Here is a 15,666-nt window from a genome sequence, read left to right on the forward strand (position 1 = left end):
CGGCGCTGATTGGTCTCTGGTAGCTCTAGCGAAACGATTCTGCAGGACAGACAAGCTGCCGATTCTGCTTGAAAGCTGTCTCGAGCGGTCTTTCACTGCGGTCTGCTGTGCTTCCAGTGGCTTGGACTCGTTGTTGCAGGGTGTATATTGTTCCAACATCAACAGAAAAGTTATTTACAACATGTCTTGCTGTCTGGCCATGCAGCATTCAGTCTTCCTGACCCTTGGTCTCTATATTTCCTTGATAATTGTGGCATGTAGCTGCTGTCGGACAGTGAATGATTCGGCGCATGGTCGGTGGCTCTTCTTATGGGGATGACACCCTGGGATGCACGTGCATTGAAATTTTCATGAAATACGAACAAAAACCTCGTCCCGTCATTAGAAACTGCGTTTAGAACGTTCGGTATCAAACACAGAATCTGAAACCAAACATTTTCTTGAACACTGACTACGAACCAGGTCAAACTAACACATAAAAATGAAATAAAAATTAATAAAATGAAACGTATCTGGCAAAATGTTTGGTTGGGTGACGTTTCTTTTGCGGTTCAGTATATACACGGTCGTTATATATTCCACTATGGTTTTCTGTTGACAACTATATTTTTTCAAGCAGAGGCATACATGCGCACAGACATTGTGGAGAGTAGGTGGCTATAGTTTCATAATCTTTAAGCGAGTCACTTTGGACGATCTTTGAAAAGTATGCATACTAAAAGAGCATATGCGATTGCGTCTAAATTTGTAGTCATGCATGTAAGCATCACGTGATGGATCTGTTGAAATATTGCACCACATCACGGGTGAATTTTGATGGCATCCTCATCCTTAAGGAGGGAATGTTGCTGGTTACTTTATGCATGGCAGACAGAGCGCCCTTTGGGTTTCCTTTAGGTGTAAAATTAAACTGAGACTGATCTAATGTTGGCATGTTATACATTCTGTCAAGTTACGTAAGGCTGAGAGAGTTGGTTTAAACAGAGACCATTATATAGATATAAGATCGTTTCTGGTTCGAATGAAGCCAGCTTTGTTGTGAAACTAACCCTTTGAAACTAAGCGATTATTTCCCTGTCCTGAATAGCATAAATGCACACTGGCACTCTAAATGTAGGACGGAATTGATGAAGCTTCTAAGCCTAGAAGCCTTTAAAGAACGAATAAACTCAATTATTTGTATTCTTTTAACCATTACGTATGAAAGACTTGTGGTTAGTCTGAAGTGGAACTCCTAACTTATTCTGAATTCATTCCGAGCGATTAAAAATTGCCAAAAAGCCGTCTGCTTCCCTCTCACCCGCCAATGAAACCACAGACAGGTTACGTAACTCTGTCGCCAGAGCCCTGCAGTGACATCATAGAATGAACGATTTTCAGTTAGTTGTATAGAAAATGCGAAAGAAGCTCGTCATTTTGCTGATTTCTCGACGTCAACAAACACATGCCGAATTGTTGTGTTGCCGTCAATTGCTCCTTGGCGTCGGGTGAGGTGGTAGGACAACAGGCCCACAAGGACATAACACCCTCAGACAAAACACCCTAAGGCTAAACGCCCCAGGACAAAAAGTCCTAAGTGGGAAGGGCAAAACGTCCTCAGTGAAGATGTGTAACAGAATACCAAGAAATCTTTCTTGCAGCACATTAATTTATTCTCACATGACTATAACATAATATGATATAATATAACATTACATAAAGTATGTAATAGCACATAATTCACAAAATCAGTTGGTACTTGTACTACTTGTAATACAGTTTGCGCAAGCATGTTATCGCCTGTCTTCCTATTACTTATCTGTAACAACTGTCAGCAGTGGGAGGAATTGTTCAGAAAACATCATGTTATCACCTGTCTTCTGGTACTTATCTGTAACAACTGTCAGCAGTGGGAGAAATTGTTCAGAAAACATCATGTTATCACCTGTCTTCTGGTACTTATCTGTAACAACTGTCAGCAGTGGGAGAAATTGTTCAGAAAACATCATGTTATCACCTGTCTTCTGGTCCTGATCTGTAACAACTGTCAGCAGTGGGAGAAATTGTTCAGAAAACATCATGTTATCACCTGTCTTCTGGTACTTATCTGTAACAACTGTCAGCAGTGGGAGGAATTGTTCAGAAAACATCATGTTATCACCTGTCTTCTGGTACCTATCTGTATCAACTGTCAGCAGTGGGAGGAATTGTTTAGAAACTATCATGCTATGACCAGTCAACTCAAAATAAACACAGAGGGTGTTTTAGCCTATGGGTGTTAATTTGCAAGGGCTTTTTGTCCTGGGGCGTTTAGCCTAGGGGTGAGGGTGTTATGTCCTTGTGGGCTTATTGTTTGCCCACCTCGGGTGATGGTGTCACTATGCTCCACCGGACCCCGTAGGTTGTGCTAAATTGGTTGTTTGTGTGGGCGAAGCGAGCGTTTTTTAAGCCTGTGGTCTATACTAAATCGGATGGATCGCCCCCTACCTCGCTTCCATAATAGAAAATGCTATCGGAAGCGAGGTTGTGGTCGAAGTAACAATATTATTGTAAGTAAATATTACATTTACCCCCGCCTCGCTTTCAAGAGTGACATTGTTATGTCACAAACAATGTCATGCAAAATCCTATTGTCCGTCAATTAAATACATATGTTACTATCAGAAAAAAGTAATTTTGATGTAATAACTCAGTGAAAACAAACGTAAATGTCATTTATCCTCAGGGCGCCGCCAATTTTGAAAATTGTGAAGTCACGGGCTAAAGTCCCTTTGAATTAATGAGATTATGGTTTGTTTTCATCAAGTTAGAAAATCCAGTTTCTAAGAGTAGGTAAATATGTATCTGAATCATGAACAAAAGGATTTTGCATGGCACAACTTGTAACATAACGAATTCGTGCATGGAAGTGAGGTGGGAGTCGAGTGAAAATACTGCGCCATAAATTTTTTCACTTGCTAAATTCACTTGGTTTGTAAACGTCTACTCACCCTTATGTTGACACTTGTCAATGTACGTCTTTATATTTGATCTTATAATCCTAATCATACTTGCATGCATTTTGAAACTTAATAAAAAGAAGCGATATGCTGATGCTTATAGCGAATTCATAACAGACATCCACATCTAGACATTTTATAGTTTGCCAATTTGAATCGCACTTCGCACGCACGCCCTTCTGTATGTTGTCCGCATCATTACACTTCACGACAAAAACAATGATTTCGTTGAATACTACAACATAATAAAAACAAAATACAAAGATTAAAACTAAAACAAATTATAGGAGCAATGCCATTTAGAAAGTGGTCAAATGCAACATATGTCATAATTGGGACTTCACTTTCTTAGTAAAGTACAAATTCTAGTACTTTTTTGGTTGAGTCCCATTAAGGATTCGAACCCGCACCCTAAGAGTCAGGCACCTAATCGCCAGCACACAAGTCTGCCGCCTAACCCGCTCAGCCACCGCGACTTCCACAAAAATGAAAGTCGGACATCTGGTAGTCTAGAAGGAGTATACCCGTACCGCCTAATTTTCAGACTAATAAAATCTCATACTGCAATTAGCTCAGTGCCCAGACCATCTATAGAGCGCAGTCACTGAAGCATATCGCTTCTCAGGAAGAGTCTAATTGATACGACGGGGGTGTTGGAGTAGAGGCATGTGATTATAACAACACTCAGTGCATTGAGATGCTGTTATACCTGATGATGATTTTATAAATAAATGGTTCCGACACACTGTCAGTCATTGCTCAACATGGCAAATGCGGCAGTAGCTGTATCATTCCTACCTCATCAACGCGGCGGACGACATGCATACCACGGCGGATACAGATTCAAGATCAACAGAACCAAGGCTGACACAACATACTGGCCTTGCTGCGAGTCAGAATGCAAAGGAACCATACAGACCGTAGATGATCGACTAGTGAAGATCGGACCAGACCACAGCCACCCTCCTAGCCCCTACATCTACGACGCTGAAGTCTCCAAGTGCGGACTTAAGGAGCGTGCATCAAGCATCTTGGACTCACCACCCAGTACAAGGAAGATGCGGAATTCAGACAGCTTGCCCAAAGAGCGAAAACTCTACCACTGACACCACTGGACCACGTGGACAACGTCTGGCTGGACTCCATGGCTGTTGCCATGGAAGGAAGGAAGGAAGGAAGGAAGAAGTAGTATGTGGTTGTAGACAACAACATCCAAAGGGCGAAGGACAAGCTGACCAGCCAAGAGTTGGGTGTGATGGAATTTATGGACAATGTGGCTCACCTTCTAGGTGACCTGAAGTGATCTTGTTTCTGAATGTGAATAGAATGTGTTACTAGAATCAAAAGTACCTTGAACCATAAAGACTGATATCCTCTTGTGTTGCTTGAAATATGGAAATGTATGATGTAACTATTAAACTGTTGACAGATTATTACAGATAATTTATTATTACAATTGTTAATATATATTTGATTTGTCTTGTGTTATTATTTGACATGTGATACACCCCTGTCATGTTTCAAGTTGGACTCTTCCATTCCCATACAATCAACCGTTAAAAACCCCATACCACCTAATGACTTACCTGTACCTTATCTAAAATGTTTAGACAGTATGGGAGGACACCGTCTAGACTGCGTACTTTGTCTAGTACTTTGGCGGTTAATCCTTTGAAGGGAGGGTGTTGTTTTTACACAGACACAGACACGACAGAGTGTATTCAGTATAGGTTAGTAAATGTGCATACATAAACACTACCTTTTGACAAATCCGCATTTGAATCCGCATAAAAGTAATTATTTAATCAGCGTGTTATCGGTTAATCCTTTGATCGATCCAGACACAAGAATGTCAAATAGGGACCTTTGTCCGGTAATGTACAAGTAGCGTTACCATTAATTATACCTGTCATAAAGTCATTAACTTAACATCAAGTGAATGATAACAAATAACGTGCAGGTTTATGCATGTACTACTTAAAACGGAATACAACCTCGCGACTCGAAGTGATTTTGACAGAATCGTCTATGAAAACAAGGGTTGTAACTCGGAAACTAAGCAAGACAGGAGGCATAACTAAATGATAGTAGACTGTGCGAACATATAGCTTTCATTTTTCACAACAACTGTCGAGATTTCAGGTTTGTATAAACCTGTAAACGAAATAGTTTACCCCTTGAAATGTAGATGAATCCTGCCCTCACGGAGATTCGCCGCTCTGGTTGAAATGTCCTTCGCTGCTGAGAATTGTGCACTGTTGTCAAATAGGTAATTAAAGATCGAAACGAGTAATTTTAATAACGGCGTTTCATTTATGACGATCCCAATGAGCGATTTATGTATTTGCACCCCCTAGAGTACATGTGATCTTTAACGGACGCGCTCTGCAGATTTGAATGTGCGTGTCACACAGCTTATCAGGCAATGCGTCACACAGGATGTGTATTTCCATTTCTTCCTGGTCGCCATATTGTAGACATATTGTGTGGCTGTTGGTAGAACATTCTCTTGGTGGGAACAGTGGTTAAGGGGTTACCGCTAAGGTGAGATTATGTTGATAACGTTACCATTAAAAGATGGCAATTTGTCCATGTCAACTTTTATTATGTTAAACCAGGGAGCCTATATAGAGATGTAGAGTATCCCTGGTTAAACACGACGTTTTGGAGTTTCGATTTTACTCCAACATGTGTCAATCAATCAAGAAGCAGACAGCTATATAAGGGACCGTTCAGGACTTTTGGCTAGTGTTTGTCTGTTGGGAGAATTACTGAGGGTGAGGAGGCTCATATTGACTTTGTACACGTCACCTAAAAGTCTGAAAGTGTGTGTGCGTAGTAAAGGAGGAGTGTGTGTGCGGGTACGGGGCGGCATCAACATTGTAAATATGTTTCCATGACAATCATCGCCATCCCCCTACTTGACCATGGAAGCCTGTAGTGAATTTAACCGACGCTGATCGGTAAAAGCAAAACAGAGAAAGAGAATGTCGAAGTTTCAACGGTTAATTTTATGGAGCACCACAATTTCTCAGCAGTAGGTCACATATCACTGAGACAGGCAACGAGTTTGTGACAACCCGTCAGACGCGAACCCGCTTTTATTATCCACGTCGTCAAGCAATGGGTAGCTGCATACTAATCTCGCCACGCCACACGGGTGTCTTATCGGGTTGACCTGTGTCGTAACAGGGATAACTCACTGTCGAGTGACGCAGGCGAGTGACCTATCCTGTTGTAGATTATCCCTGATGAAACCAAGGATAATCTACTTCTGTATATAGTCTCCCTGATGAAACCTATTTCTGCTTGAAGGTGAGAATTTGCACGAATTTCCAAACTTCCGCAGATGTGCAAAATCATTACCAATAAGATGACAGCAAACAACCGTTTAAGACCTCGCAAACACGGGCATTTCTTGTAGTTGAATACTGATTTCGCTTAACGTTTTTAGTCAATATTTGACATTGAGTTGGGGGGCCATAAAGCTGAAATGAGACGGGCGAAAAAGCCCTGACACAATGTAAACAAATCTGACGGCGATCTTGATTTCTGTACGTGTCGACCAAAATAGCAAAACGTGTTACATTAAGGAACAATGTGGTGGATGGATATTGTTGCCGTCGCTCGTAGATATTCTTAAATTTGTCACACCTTTTAAATGTTTCCAAGTTGAAAATGCACAATCTGCAGGCCTACTGTGCAGTACAGTATCTGTAATTTAGTGCAAAGTATTTGAAAAGTAGCAACACCTCTTTATTCAAACGGACAATGTCAGCAGATGCCTATCACGCAATATCTAAAATATCCAAATTATTTCAAACGAGTCTCGATGAAACTATGCCTTAAATATTTCGGTATTTCTTGAAGACATGGCACCTTGTCAAACTGAATTACCATTCTTTTTGTGGATCGAGACGAAAACTATGCGAGAAGAATAGTAACTACAGGAATACTGGACGGAATTAAATAAAATTGTATTTCTAAATAGGAGCTATTGTCACAACATAATTCTTTTACACGTATGGGAGGTACATTGGTGTATTTTAAGAGTAATATAGTAATTAAGACTGTCATAATGAATTCATTGAAAATAATAGCTAAATATGACTTTTTTTAAGAATCTTGCATCTTTAAATTTCATGCATGTTACTGAAAACGTTGTCAATAACCATGTCCAAAATCATGGTCACACAGACAATGTCTGTGGTCCAACGTACACAAAGTTCTCACAAAACGTTCACTGTTCAATCAAGCCAACAGTTTTTCAACGGATTACGCTCATAAAACAACGGAGTTAATGAGGAGTGTAGTCATATTTATGCACTGAACCTGATTAGTATGACTGAGTACATTGCACACTATCTATCCAAATAGCTCATTGTATATGTTTGGATGTTATTTTTCTAACTAGTGTTTTCTTAAATCTGGTCACAATAATGATATCTTGTGTTGATTTCTGCATACCAAACTCAGCTGAAAGGTCCCAAATAAACTGATGTCACTAACGATGCCCTTTTGTTCCAGTGACCCATGATTAGTCACATGCAACCTGGGCTTGACATAGGATACACCCAAAGGGGTGTGATGAAGGATGCAACTGAGTGGCCTCCTACTCAAACTGAAGATGCGACTGGAAGCCAGGCAGAGGGTGAAAATATCGTAAGTTCCATCTTATGAGAAATCATTCCTTTCAGGAGAGTTAGGGGTACAGCAATATGTAGTGAAGTAAATCCGACCAAATCATTCGTCACCACTCACACCTTCCCGTAATCTCCAAGAGGACTCGTCCCCCTGTCAATGTTTGTTATGTGCGAAAATACCACAAACCAATTACAAGGAGCGCAACGACTGCCGTTCCTTGACAAAAATATTCCCTATTACACTGTACTTATATCGGTTACGGCATTATGTGTTTACAATTCATGAGAAATCCATGGCGTCATACTGAAAGGATAAAGAACGTCGCTGAACTGTGTTGCGTTTTGTAGATTTTAGCAAGGATAGGGCCACGGAAGGTTTGAGATTCAAATACACGCACGGGCTTTAAGGTAGCCCTTAAGAGTTATCTCCATTTGAGTATGTGTTTTGATTAGTTGTGCGTACTTCCGGGAGACTACAAGAAAAATTCTACGTTAATGGCGATGGTCGTATCGTGCTCGAATAAATAAAAAAATAAAAAAATAAATAAACAAACAAACAAACAAACAAACAAACAAACAAATAAATAAATAAATAAATAAATAAATAAATAAATAAATAAATAAATAAATCTGCCTGCCTCTCTGTCAACGCTTGGTCTACATAACCGCCGCCTGACCACTCGCCATGTTACATTCTGTATAACTATTTCTCACTCTCAAACCGAGACTTTGGTGAGCTGATATTGTATTTGTGACCCAATACTTTAGATTGGACTCAGTTGCATTGTACATATAACCTCTGCTGTGAATCTTTGTATCTTTTGCTCTGCTCGATACATTAATATTGAATATTTTAGACTGGTTCTGATGGGAATTTTGATACCTTTCGTCACGGCAAATTGTTTACCGTAACAAAGTTGGGGGCTCGTCCCGGATCAAATTCATTTGACATTTGAGACCATTTGTGAAATCTATTTCATTTTTTTTTTCAATTTTGCAATATCTTAATTGTGGAACCAGCAAAATGGTATTTGAACTTGAGAAGTTTGTATTGTCGCCTGACCCTGATACAGTCAGTCAACTGCGCAAATCAGATTTGTTGCAGATTTCTTCACATCTCAAAAGTGATGCCATGCCTGCAATGAGGAAATTTCAGATTTTGAAAGTTGTGTTGAATCACTGTATTGATGAGGGAGTTTATGAACATGATGTTTTGGAAATGGTCCAAGAAGGTTCAGATCAACTGGAAATAAAGGAATTCGAAATTCAGTTACAAATTCAAAAAGGGGAAAATACAAATCAGGAAGAACTGAACAGGATGGAAATGGGAAAGGAAACAGAATTAAGAAAATTAGAGGCTGACAGAGAAATTCCACTGGAAAAGCTTGAAAACCCTTCTCCACCCCCAGATTCTTCCTCTTTTGATATTGCAAGGTATGCTAGACCAGTGCCCCCATTTAATGAGAAAGATGTAGACAAATATTTTCTACATTTTGAAAAGGTTGCTGAAAGTCTCAAGTGCCCTGGGGAGTCATGGACTGTGCTACTGCAAACTATTTTGAAGGGTAAAGCTCAGGATGCTTATTCAGCCTTGTCGATACACCAAAGCTCAGACTATGATCTTGTCAAGAGTACCCTTTTGACAGCCTATGAGTTGGTGCCTGAGGCTTACTGTCAGAAATTCAGAAATACTCACAAAAGAGACAATGAGACTTTTGTAGAGTTTGCTAGAGAATAGAAAACATTGTTTGATACAGTGTTGTTAGAACTGGTTCAAGTTCTAGTGGCAAGCAGTCACATACTTTTCAGTCTAAGCCTAAGACTCCAAGTGGTTCTGGTCCTTTTTGTATATATTGCAAGAAGTCATTTGATTTCACACCTATACTTTTCATTCCAGGTGGTTCTGAGGAGAGTTTTGTTTGTTAGAGTAAGTCCCAATATTCTGTAGTTTGGAAGGAGCTTTTGCCCTTTGTTTGTAAGGGTTCTGTGTCACTTATAGGAGACAATTCTAGCCAATAGTCCGTTATTATCTTGAGGGATACTACCACTTTTAAATCTCTGACTTTGAAGGATATATGGCCTTTTTCTAATGATTCTTCAGCGAACTCAGGTGTTTTGTTTCAGGCTATTCTTCTGCTCCTCTTCATTGTATGAATTTGACTTCAGATCTGATTTCATGTGAGGTGAACGTTGGTGTTCTTGACTCTCTCCCAGTTCCGGGTATCGATTTGTTGATCGGTAATGATCTTATGGGGTCCAAAGTTGGCGCTGATCCAATTGTCACTGTTTCGCCGGAGAGTTCAGTTAGTACAGAAAAGTTGGAGGATGAATTTCCGGGTGTTTTTCCTTCTTGTGGAGTGATTCGTTCAATGTCGAAAGGCATTTCTTCCAAGACCTCTTTGCAGAATGATACCATTTATGATTTGTCAGGTACTTTCATGGATCATTCCTTGTGTGAGGTATAGACTGATGACATATCTTCAAAGAGTAGTAGCTCTTCAGGTCTTCTTGATAAGTCTGATAGTTTGTCAGGTGGTGATCACATTCTTTCGACAGAACAACTTATTAGTGCACAGGGTGAGGATGTTGAAGTTCAGAAGTTGGCTAGTAAGGCTGTTTCTTTTGAGATGTGCCTGAACATTGCCAGACCTGTCATGCATGACCAATTGTTTAAAAAACAAATCAGAAAACCCCTTCCGCTCCCTTAAAACCTGTACCAGCTTTTGAGGAACTTTTCAGTAGAATTATTATTCAACGTGTTGGTCCACTACCTAAGACTAAGTCTGGTAATCAATATTTGCTCACAATCATGTGTGCTTCTACCAGATTTCCTGAAGCAATTCTACTTCGTCGGATTGTTGGGCCTGTGATTGGCAAGGCTTTGATCAAGTTTTTCACCTTAGCTGGTTTGCCAGATGTTGTTCAGTTTGATCAGGGCTCAAAGTTTATGTCTAGGTTGTTACAAGTTGTGCAGTAGTTGGGTATTAAGCGAGTTAAGTCTAGTGCTTATCATCCAGAGTCACAGGGAGCTTTAGAGAGGTTTCACCAAACTGTGAAGAGCATGTTCAAGAGTTACTGTTTTGAAACAGAGAAAGATTGAGATGAGGGTGTGCTTTTGTTGTTGTTTGCTTGCAGGTAGTCAGTTCAGGAATGTTTAGGGTTTCGCACCTTTGAGCTTTGGTCACACTGTGCACGGGCCACTGAAACATTTAAAAGAACAATGACTCAATAACAGTCCTGAAATCAATCTTTTAGACTGTGTTTCTACATTTCGGGACATACTTTTAAAAGCAAGTGAGTTTGCAAGACAGAACTTGAAAGTTTCACAAGCCAAAATGAAACAAAACTATGGTAGAAAGTCAAAAGAGAGAAATTTCATTTGTGGTGAGAAAGTGATATCTTGACTTCCCATTCCTGGTCAACCGCTGAGAGAAAGATATTCAAGGTCCATGTGTTATTGAGAAAAAGGTTAGCGACACTGACTATGTCGTTCTGACGCCTGCTCGTCGTAAACAAAAGAGGCTGTGTCATGTAAACACGATTAAGAAATATAATGACAGGTTAAAAACCAAACAGGTCATTTGCATTGCCACACTCTCCCTAGGTACTCATTGTACTAAAGACAATGGAGAACATGTTGACAACATTGATGCTGGTGTTAACAGTGTGTAAAGTGAGTCACGTTGAGAAAATGCCACGTTTGACACAATAAGACAAGGATCAGGTTCTCGGTGTGGTTTACAGCGTTTCTTCAGATGTGATGATTGTCAGGCACTGTAATGTGCATCCATCCACTATTGGATAACTCAGAAAACGTTTTCGGACCACCGGAAGTGTTGCATTTGTCCACGACCTGGCACACCACCATTGATGATAGCTCGACAGGACCGCAATATCCGAGTCTTACACTTCCGAAATCAGTTCAAAACAGCCACAGATGCTGCAAGAGGACAATAGTGACAAGACAATGTCATGTCTGTGCCCAAACGGTTCGAAGATGCCTTAACGAAGGTTTAGCGTACCCTATGCAGATGGACGTCAACGGATTTATCAACGTCGAGAAGAAAGACTTGCGCCAAACTGTGTTTTTGAACATGGTCGCTTTGAAAGGGGTTGTGCCTTAACCAAAGTCAAATGCTGAATTGACACCGTCCCTTCAACATCACTGGCAAACCTTCCCACAGCTGTTTCTGAGAAATCTGTGTCTTCCAATGACCCCCGGATACTGTCTTCCAGTGCACAGTGGACACGCACGATATAGACTGCAAGTGCCCCCTCCTTTGTTTGATGTCGTTGTTGCGACACTTAAGCTGTTGGTGATTGGTCATTTTCTGATTAAGTTATCCACAGATGTATATTTAAAACATATCTGCCAGTTATCTCTATATGTGTTGACATTTGTGTGAGTAAAGAAAGTATGAATGTCAAATTGCGTTTTTAATGCGTTTTTCAGTATGTTTTCACTGGAACGTAAAAGGTATGTGTACCAATAGATGTTTTTTACTAAAATCAGAATAGGGATTTGAAACAACTCATGTCATCGAATGGAAATCGCTTAGCACAATCTTTACATATTTCCACGTTCCATTAACAGATAGATTCACATATATTTCTATGTTCTATGAAAAGAGGTATCCAACCAACAGCATTTTTCCATGCATGTCTAGAATTGTTTATGGGTTTGGACAAGAAACTCATTCTATTTAAGTAGCAGGGATACAGCATGTGAAATATAAGCTCAATGTTAAAGATTAAAGTTGATTAGTTACAAACAGATATAACGTTAGTGTTCTGAAACACGAAGTGATTCATAGTTTAATTATTACGTTTGTACGTTCGCTCCCAACACTTTCAGCAATCACCCCAAGTCCGCATGATCTCTAAGAAATACACTCATGAGAGCCGTTACGTCAACAAACACAATGGCGTGTATTGGAATCTCTCACAGTCCACGGCACTATCCTTACTAAAATCTACACGTGGCGGCAGTTAGTCTCAAAAGAGAAGGGTTTCGTTTCAGGCGCACAATCCAAAAAATTGTCTTTTAACAGAGTTTCTTTTAACAATTCTTGACAGATATATAGATCTCGAAATGGGGTCTTTTGCTACTTGCATATTTTTCATAACTTCCACGGAGACGATTTGGATTTTGTCTAAAATAATCAAGTTGGACTTTTAATAACTGCCAGATGTTCTGTGGCATCTTCTGATGACTCATCTTGAAAGTATTATATTCTGTTGCTACGCTGGCTAATATCAGAGATATGATATATTTTGTGCATTTCAATATACAGGACGACAATAAATCAAGAGGACCCCAACCTTGCTTAAACCACTGTAGTCACATATAAACTGTCATTGTGGGATCTACTTTATTCATATTGTTTTTCATTTGTCATGGTCTCTTACCGGTTGTCATGATTTTTCCATTACTACAGGCCTCGACCATAGAAGATCAAGGTGTTACAAGTGAAAAGAGGACAGGTATTATGGCAGGCCTTATAATTATTGAAAGGAGAATAGCTATTTAGTGGCACAACATTGCCCTATGTCCATTCCTAAAGTTTACTGCTAAACGTATGATACCAAGGGTATTTGAAGGCACAGTAAGTAAACAAACAACTTATATACTACAAACAAAATGTATGGGAACACCCTAAAATTTTATTGTTATATATAAACATGATGAGGTCTTTTATACTCTCAGGAAAATGCAACCTTTTGTGTGCTTAATCGGCACCATAAACGACATGTTACAACACACAGAGAAGCAAATGATTCAAAATTCGTTGAGTTTGAGTGAAATGAAACAACAGCGAAAAACAAGGGCGTTGAAACTCACCAGCACCAAGTTTGATTCAAACACCCAAACACAACGTTTAACAGCTTAGTGTAAGTGCAAGAAAGACGGCCCATGCATCTTGGAGTCTATGGACTCTGGCAGTTGTGAATCGGTACTGATGAGCTTGGAGCACAATATAGCGGTCATCTGCCCTTGATGTTTTCATGGTCTTCCAGAGCGAACTCTGCCCTGTACTTTACCAGTGGCCTGGAACCTGACCCTCAGTCTGTGAAGGACAGAGGAAGACACATGAAGATGGTCGGCAACACTTCTTATGGATTCACTATCTTGTACCCATGCAATGGGCCTGATTCTGTTATGGGCGCTTAATGATTTGCGCTGTAGCATGGTTGAGAGGTTGTGAGACTCCAAAGCTGTCTGTAACTTTTTTCCAAGGAAACTTTGCCACAAGTTGCATGGGAAATCTATCTTCCGAATGCTCTAGGATGCTGAGCTTTTGCGTTTGAAGTTAACAGGATGCTGGTGTGTTTCGCTGTTTGTTGTTTCATTTCAGTCAAAATCAAGGAATACTGGATCAATTGTCACACTGCATGTTTCAGTATGGCGCTTAAAGTGTCCATTAAGCACACAAAAAAGTTTACCTTAGAGTATAAATGACCTCACCAGGTTTAAATACATACGTATATATAATGACTATCAAATTTTAGGGTGTTCCCATACTTGTTGTTTGTGGTATTGATGGTGGGGTTCGAGAAAAACTTTTTAAAGTTATGTAGCAGTTCCATTCATGAGATTTTCAATTCTGTTCGCATTTCCAAAGTTATTATTTTGATTTATAGTATACAAATTATCACATATGCAATACATGTGGCATTGGGGTACAACAGTATTAGTGGAATCGCCGTTTGCAACATCAGTGAACCCAATCATTTCCGTGGGAAACGATTTATTTTGAAGAATCACAAATCATGTTACAGAACCAGAAAAGCCAGTGTAGTGATCGTCAAGGTCAAGAAAATTGGAAATTACAAAGTGTAACATATTCCCCACTGACCTCAACAGTTTAGTTGTTAGAGTATAATCATTAAACACGTACTGTGGCTTAATTCTGACTTTGCCAATCGAAGTTACATAGTCTTCTTCATGCCAGTTGTCATCTATATGGCTGGTGCAAGTAAACACGCAGACGAAGTGGAAGCATTGCTCAGAAGCAACGATGGAAGTATACAATGGCTCCAGTATGATGGCAAGTACTTTTGTTGAACAAATGCAAACATAAATCAATATATCGCACATTGACTATCCGCCCAGGTCATGTTTATAGTTTCTATTTGTTATTATGTTTAGGATGAACTGTTATTTGTACTTGTGTATTTATCATTCTACTGGATAAGAAAATATATGTATTTTAAAGTCTGTTCTGGTCAGAACGATACCGATGAATCACAATTTAACTCCTAATAGGTTAATGATCAAACGTTCATTTTTCCCTTCTGCTTTACATTTGGTTTGTTGTTTCGTAGTGTACTATACACTCTTCCGACTGAAAGCTGGCGATCTGTAAATTATCTGCAGCCAACAACCCACAATTTGACATCCTCAGCATTCGAGTACATGTCTCATCAAAATTAGCAAACCTGACCTGTCGATCCACATAGTTGCCTGTTATCTTACGTTACTAAAGACCATGTCTAACCTATTCTCAGATATGAGAATTTGTCATTATAATCTTTTAAGATGCCATGACATTCAAAGAGGCCATCAATACTGACTGTTCATGTATGGTCGTTCTGATTGAGGAGCAGTTTTCTGAACTGTTGGAAGATGAATACAGGATCTGCAAAGACGTTCTCACAGGTGACAAATCTTTTCTGTCGAACCCGAAGCCCCCGGGAACACTCCTAATCCCTGAGCTGAATCCTTTATAGTGTCCTGTTTATATTCTTGATAAACACTAGATGAAGTGTTAATTAAAAAATAATTCAAAATGATTTTATAGTCCTCGGAGAGTTTCCTGAACATAGTTCAGCCTCTGAACTGTAGAGTAACTGTTACAGGGCTGATTCTCTCTTTTTACCGCTCCCACATTCGAATCCTTGATTCTTAAGGGACAAGAAGTGTTTTTCATCACACTCTTCATTCTCCCCAAATCATTTTACTGTGCTCTGTTCATCTAGAACAGAAAAAAAAACATCCACATGAACGAATTTTTGCCAGCGCACGGGTACTTGAACCAAGTGAC

General features: G+C 39.7%; 1 protein-coding gene across 1 annotated transcript in view; it reads left to right on the forward strand.

Annotated features, from left to right (window-relative positions):
- The first annotated feature begins 5,430 nt into the window (after window positions 1-5,430).
- Window positions 5,431-15,666, forward strand: part of LOC137274361 (serine/threonine-protein phosphatase 6 regulatory ankyrin repeat subunit A-like) — a 40,389-nt gene continuing 30,153 nt past the window's right edge. Inside the window, exons 1-5 of the mRNA XM_067807515.1 lie at window positions 5,431-5,522; window positions 7,506-7,640; window positions 13,060-13,105; window positions 14,575-14,670; window positions 15,162-15,281. Of these exons, the coding sequence (XP_067663616.1) occupies window positions 7,512-7,640; window positions 13,060-13,105; window positions 14,575-14,670; window positions 15,162-15,281 (391 nt within the window). The 5' untranslated portion in view covers window positions 5,431-5,522; window positions 7,506-7,511. The remainder of the gene's footprint in view (window positions 5,523-7,505; window positions 7,641-13,059; window positions 13,106-14,574; window positions 14,671-15,161; window positions 15,282-15,666) is intronic.

The sequence above is a fragment of the Haliotis asinina genome, chromosome 2 (genome assembly GCF_037392515.1).
Source record: "Haliotis asinina isolate JCU_RB_2024 chromosome 2, JCU_Hal_asi_v2, whole genome shotgun sequence".
NCBI lineage: Eukaryota > Metazoa > Mollusca > Gastropoda > Lepetellida > Haliotidae > Haliotis > Haliotis asinina.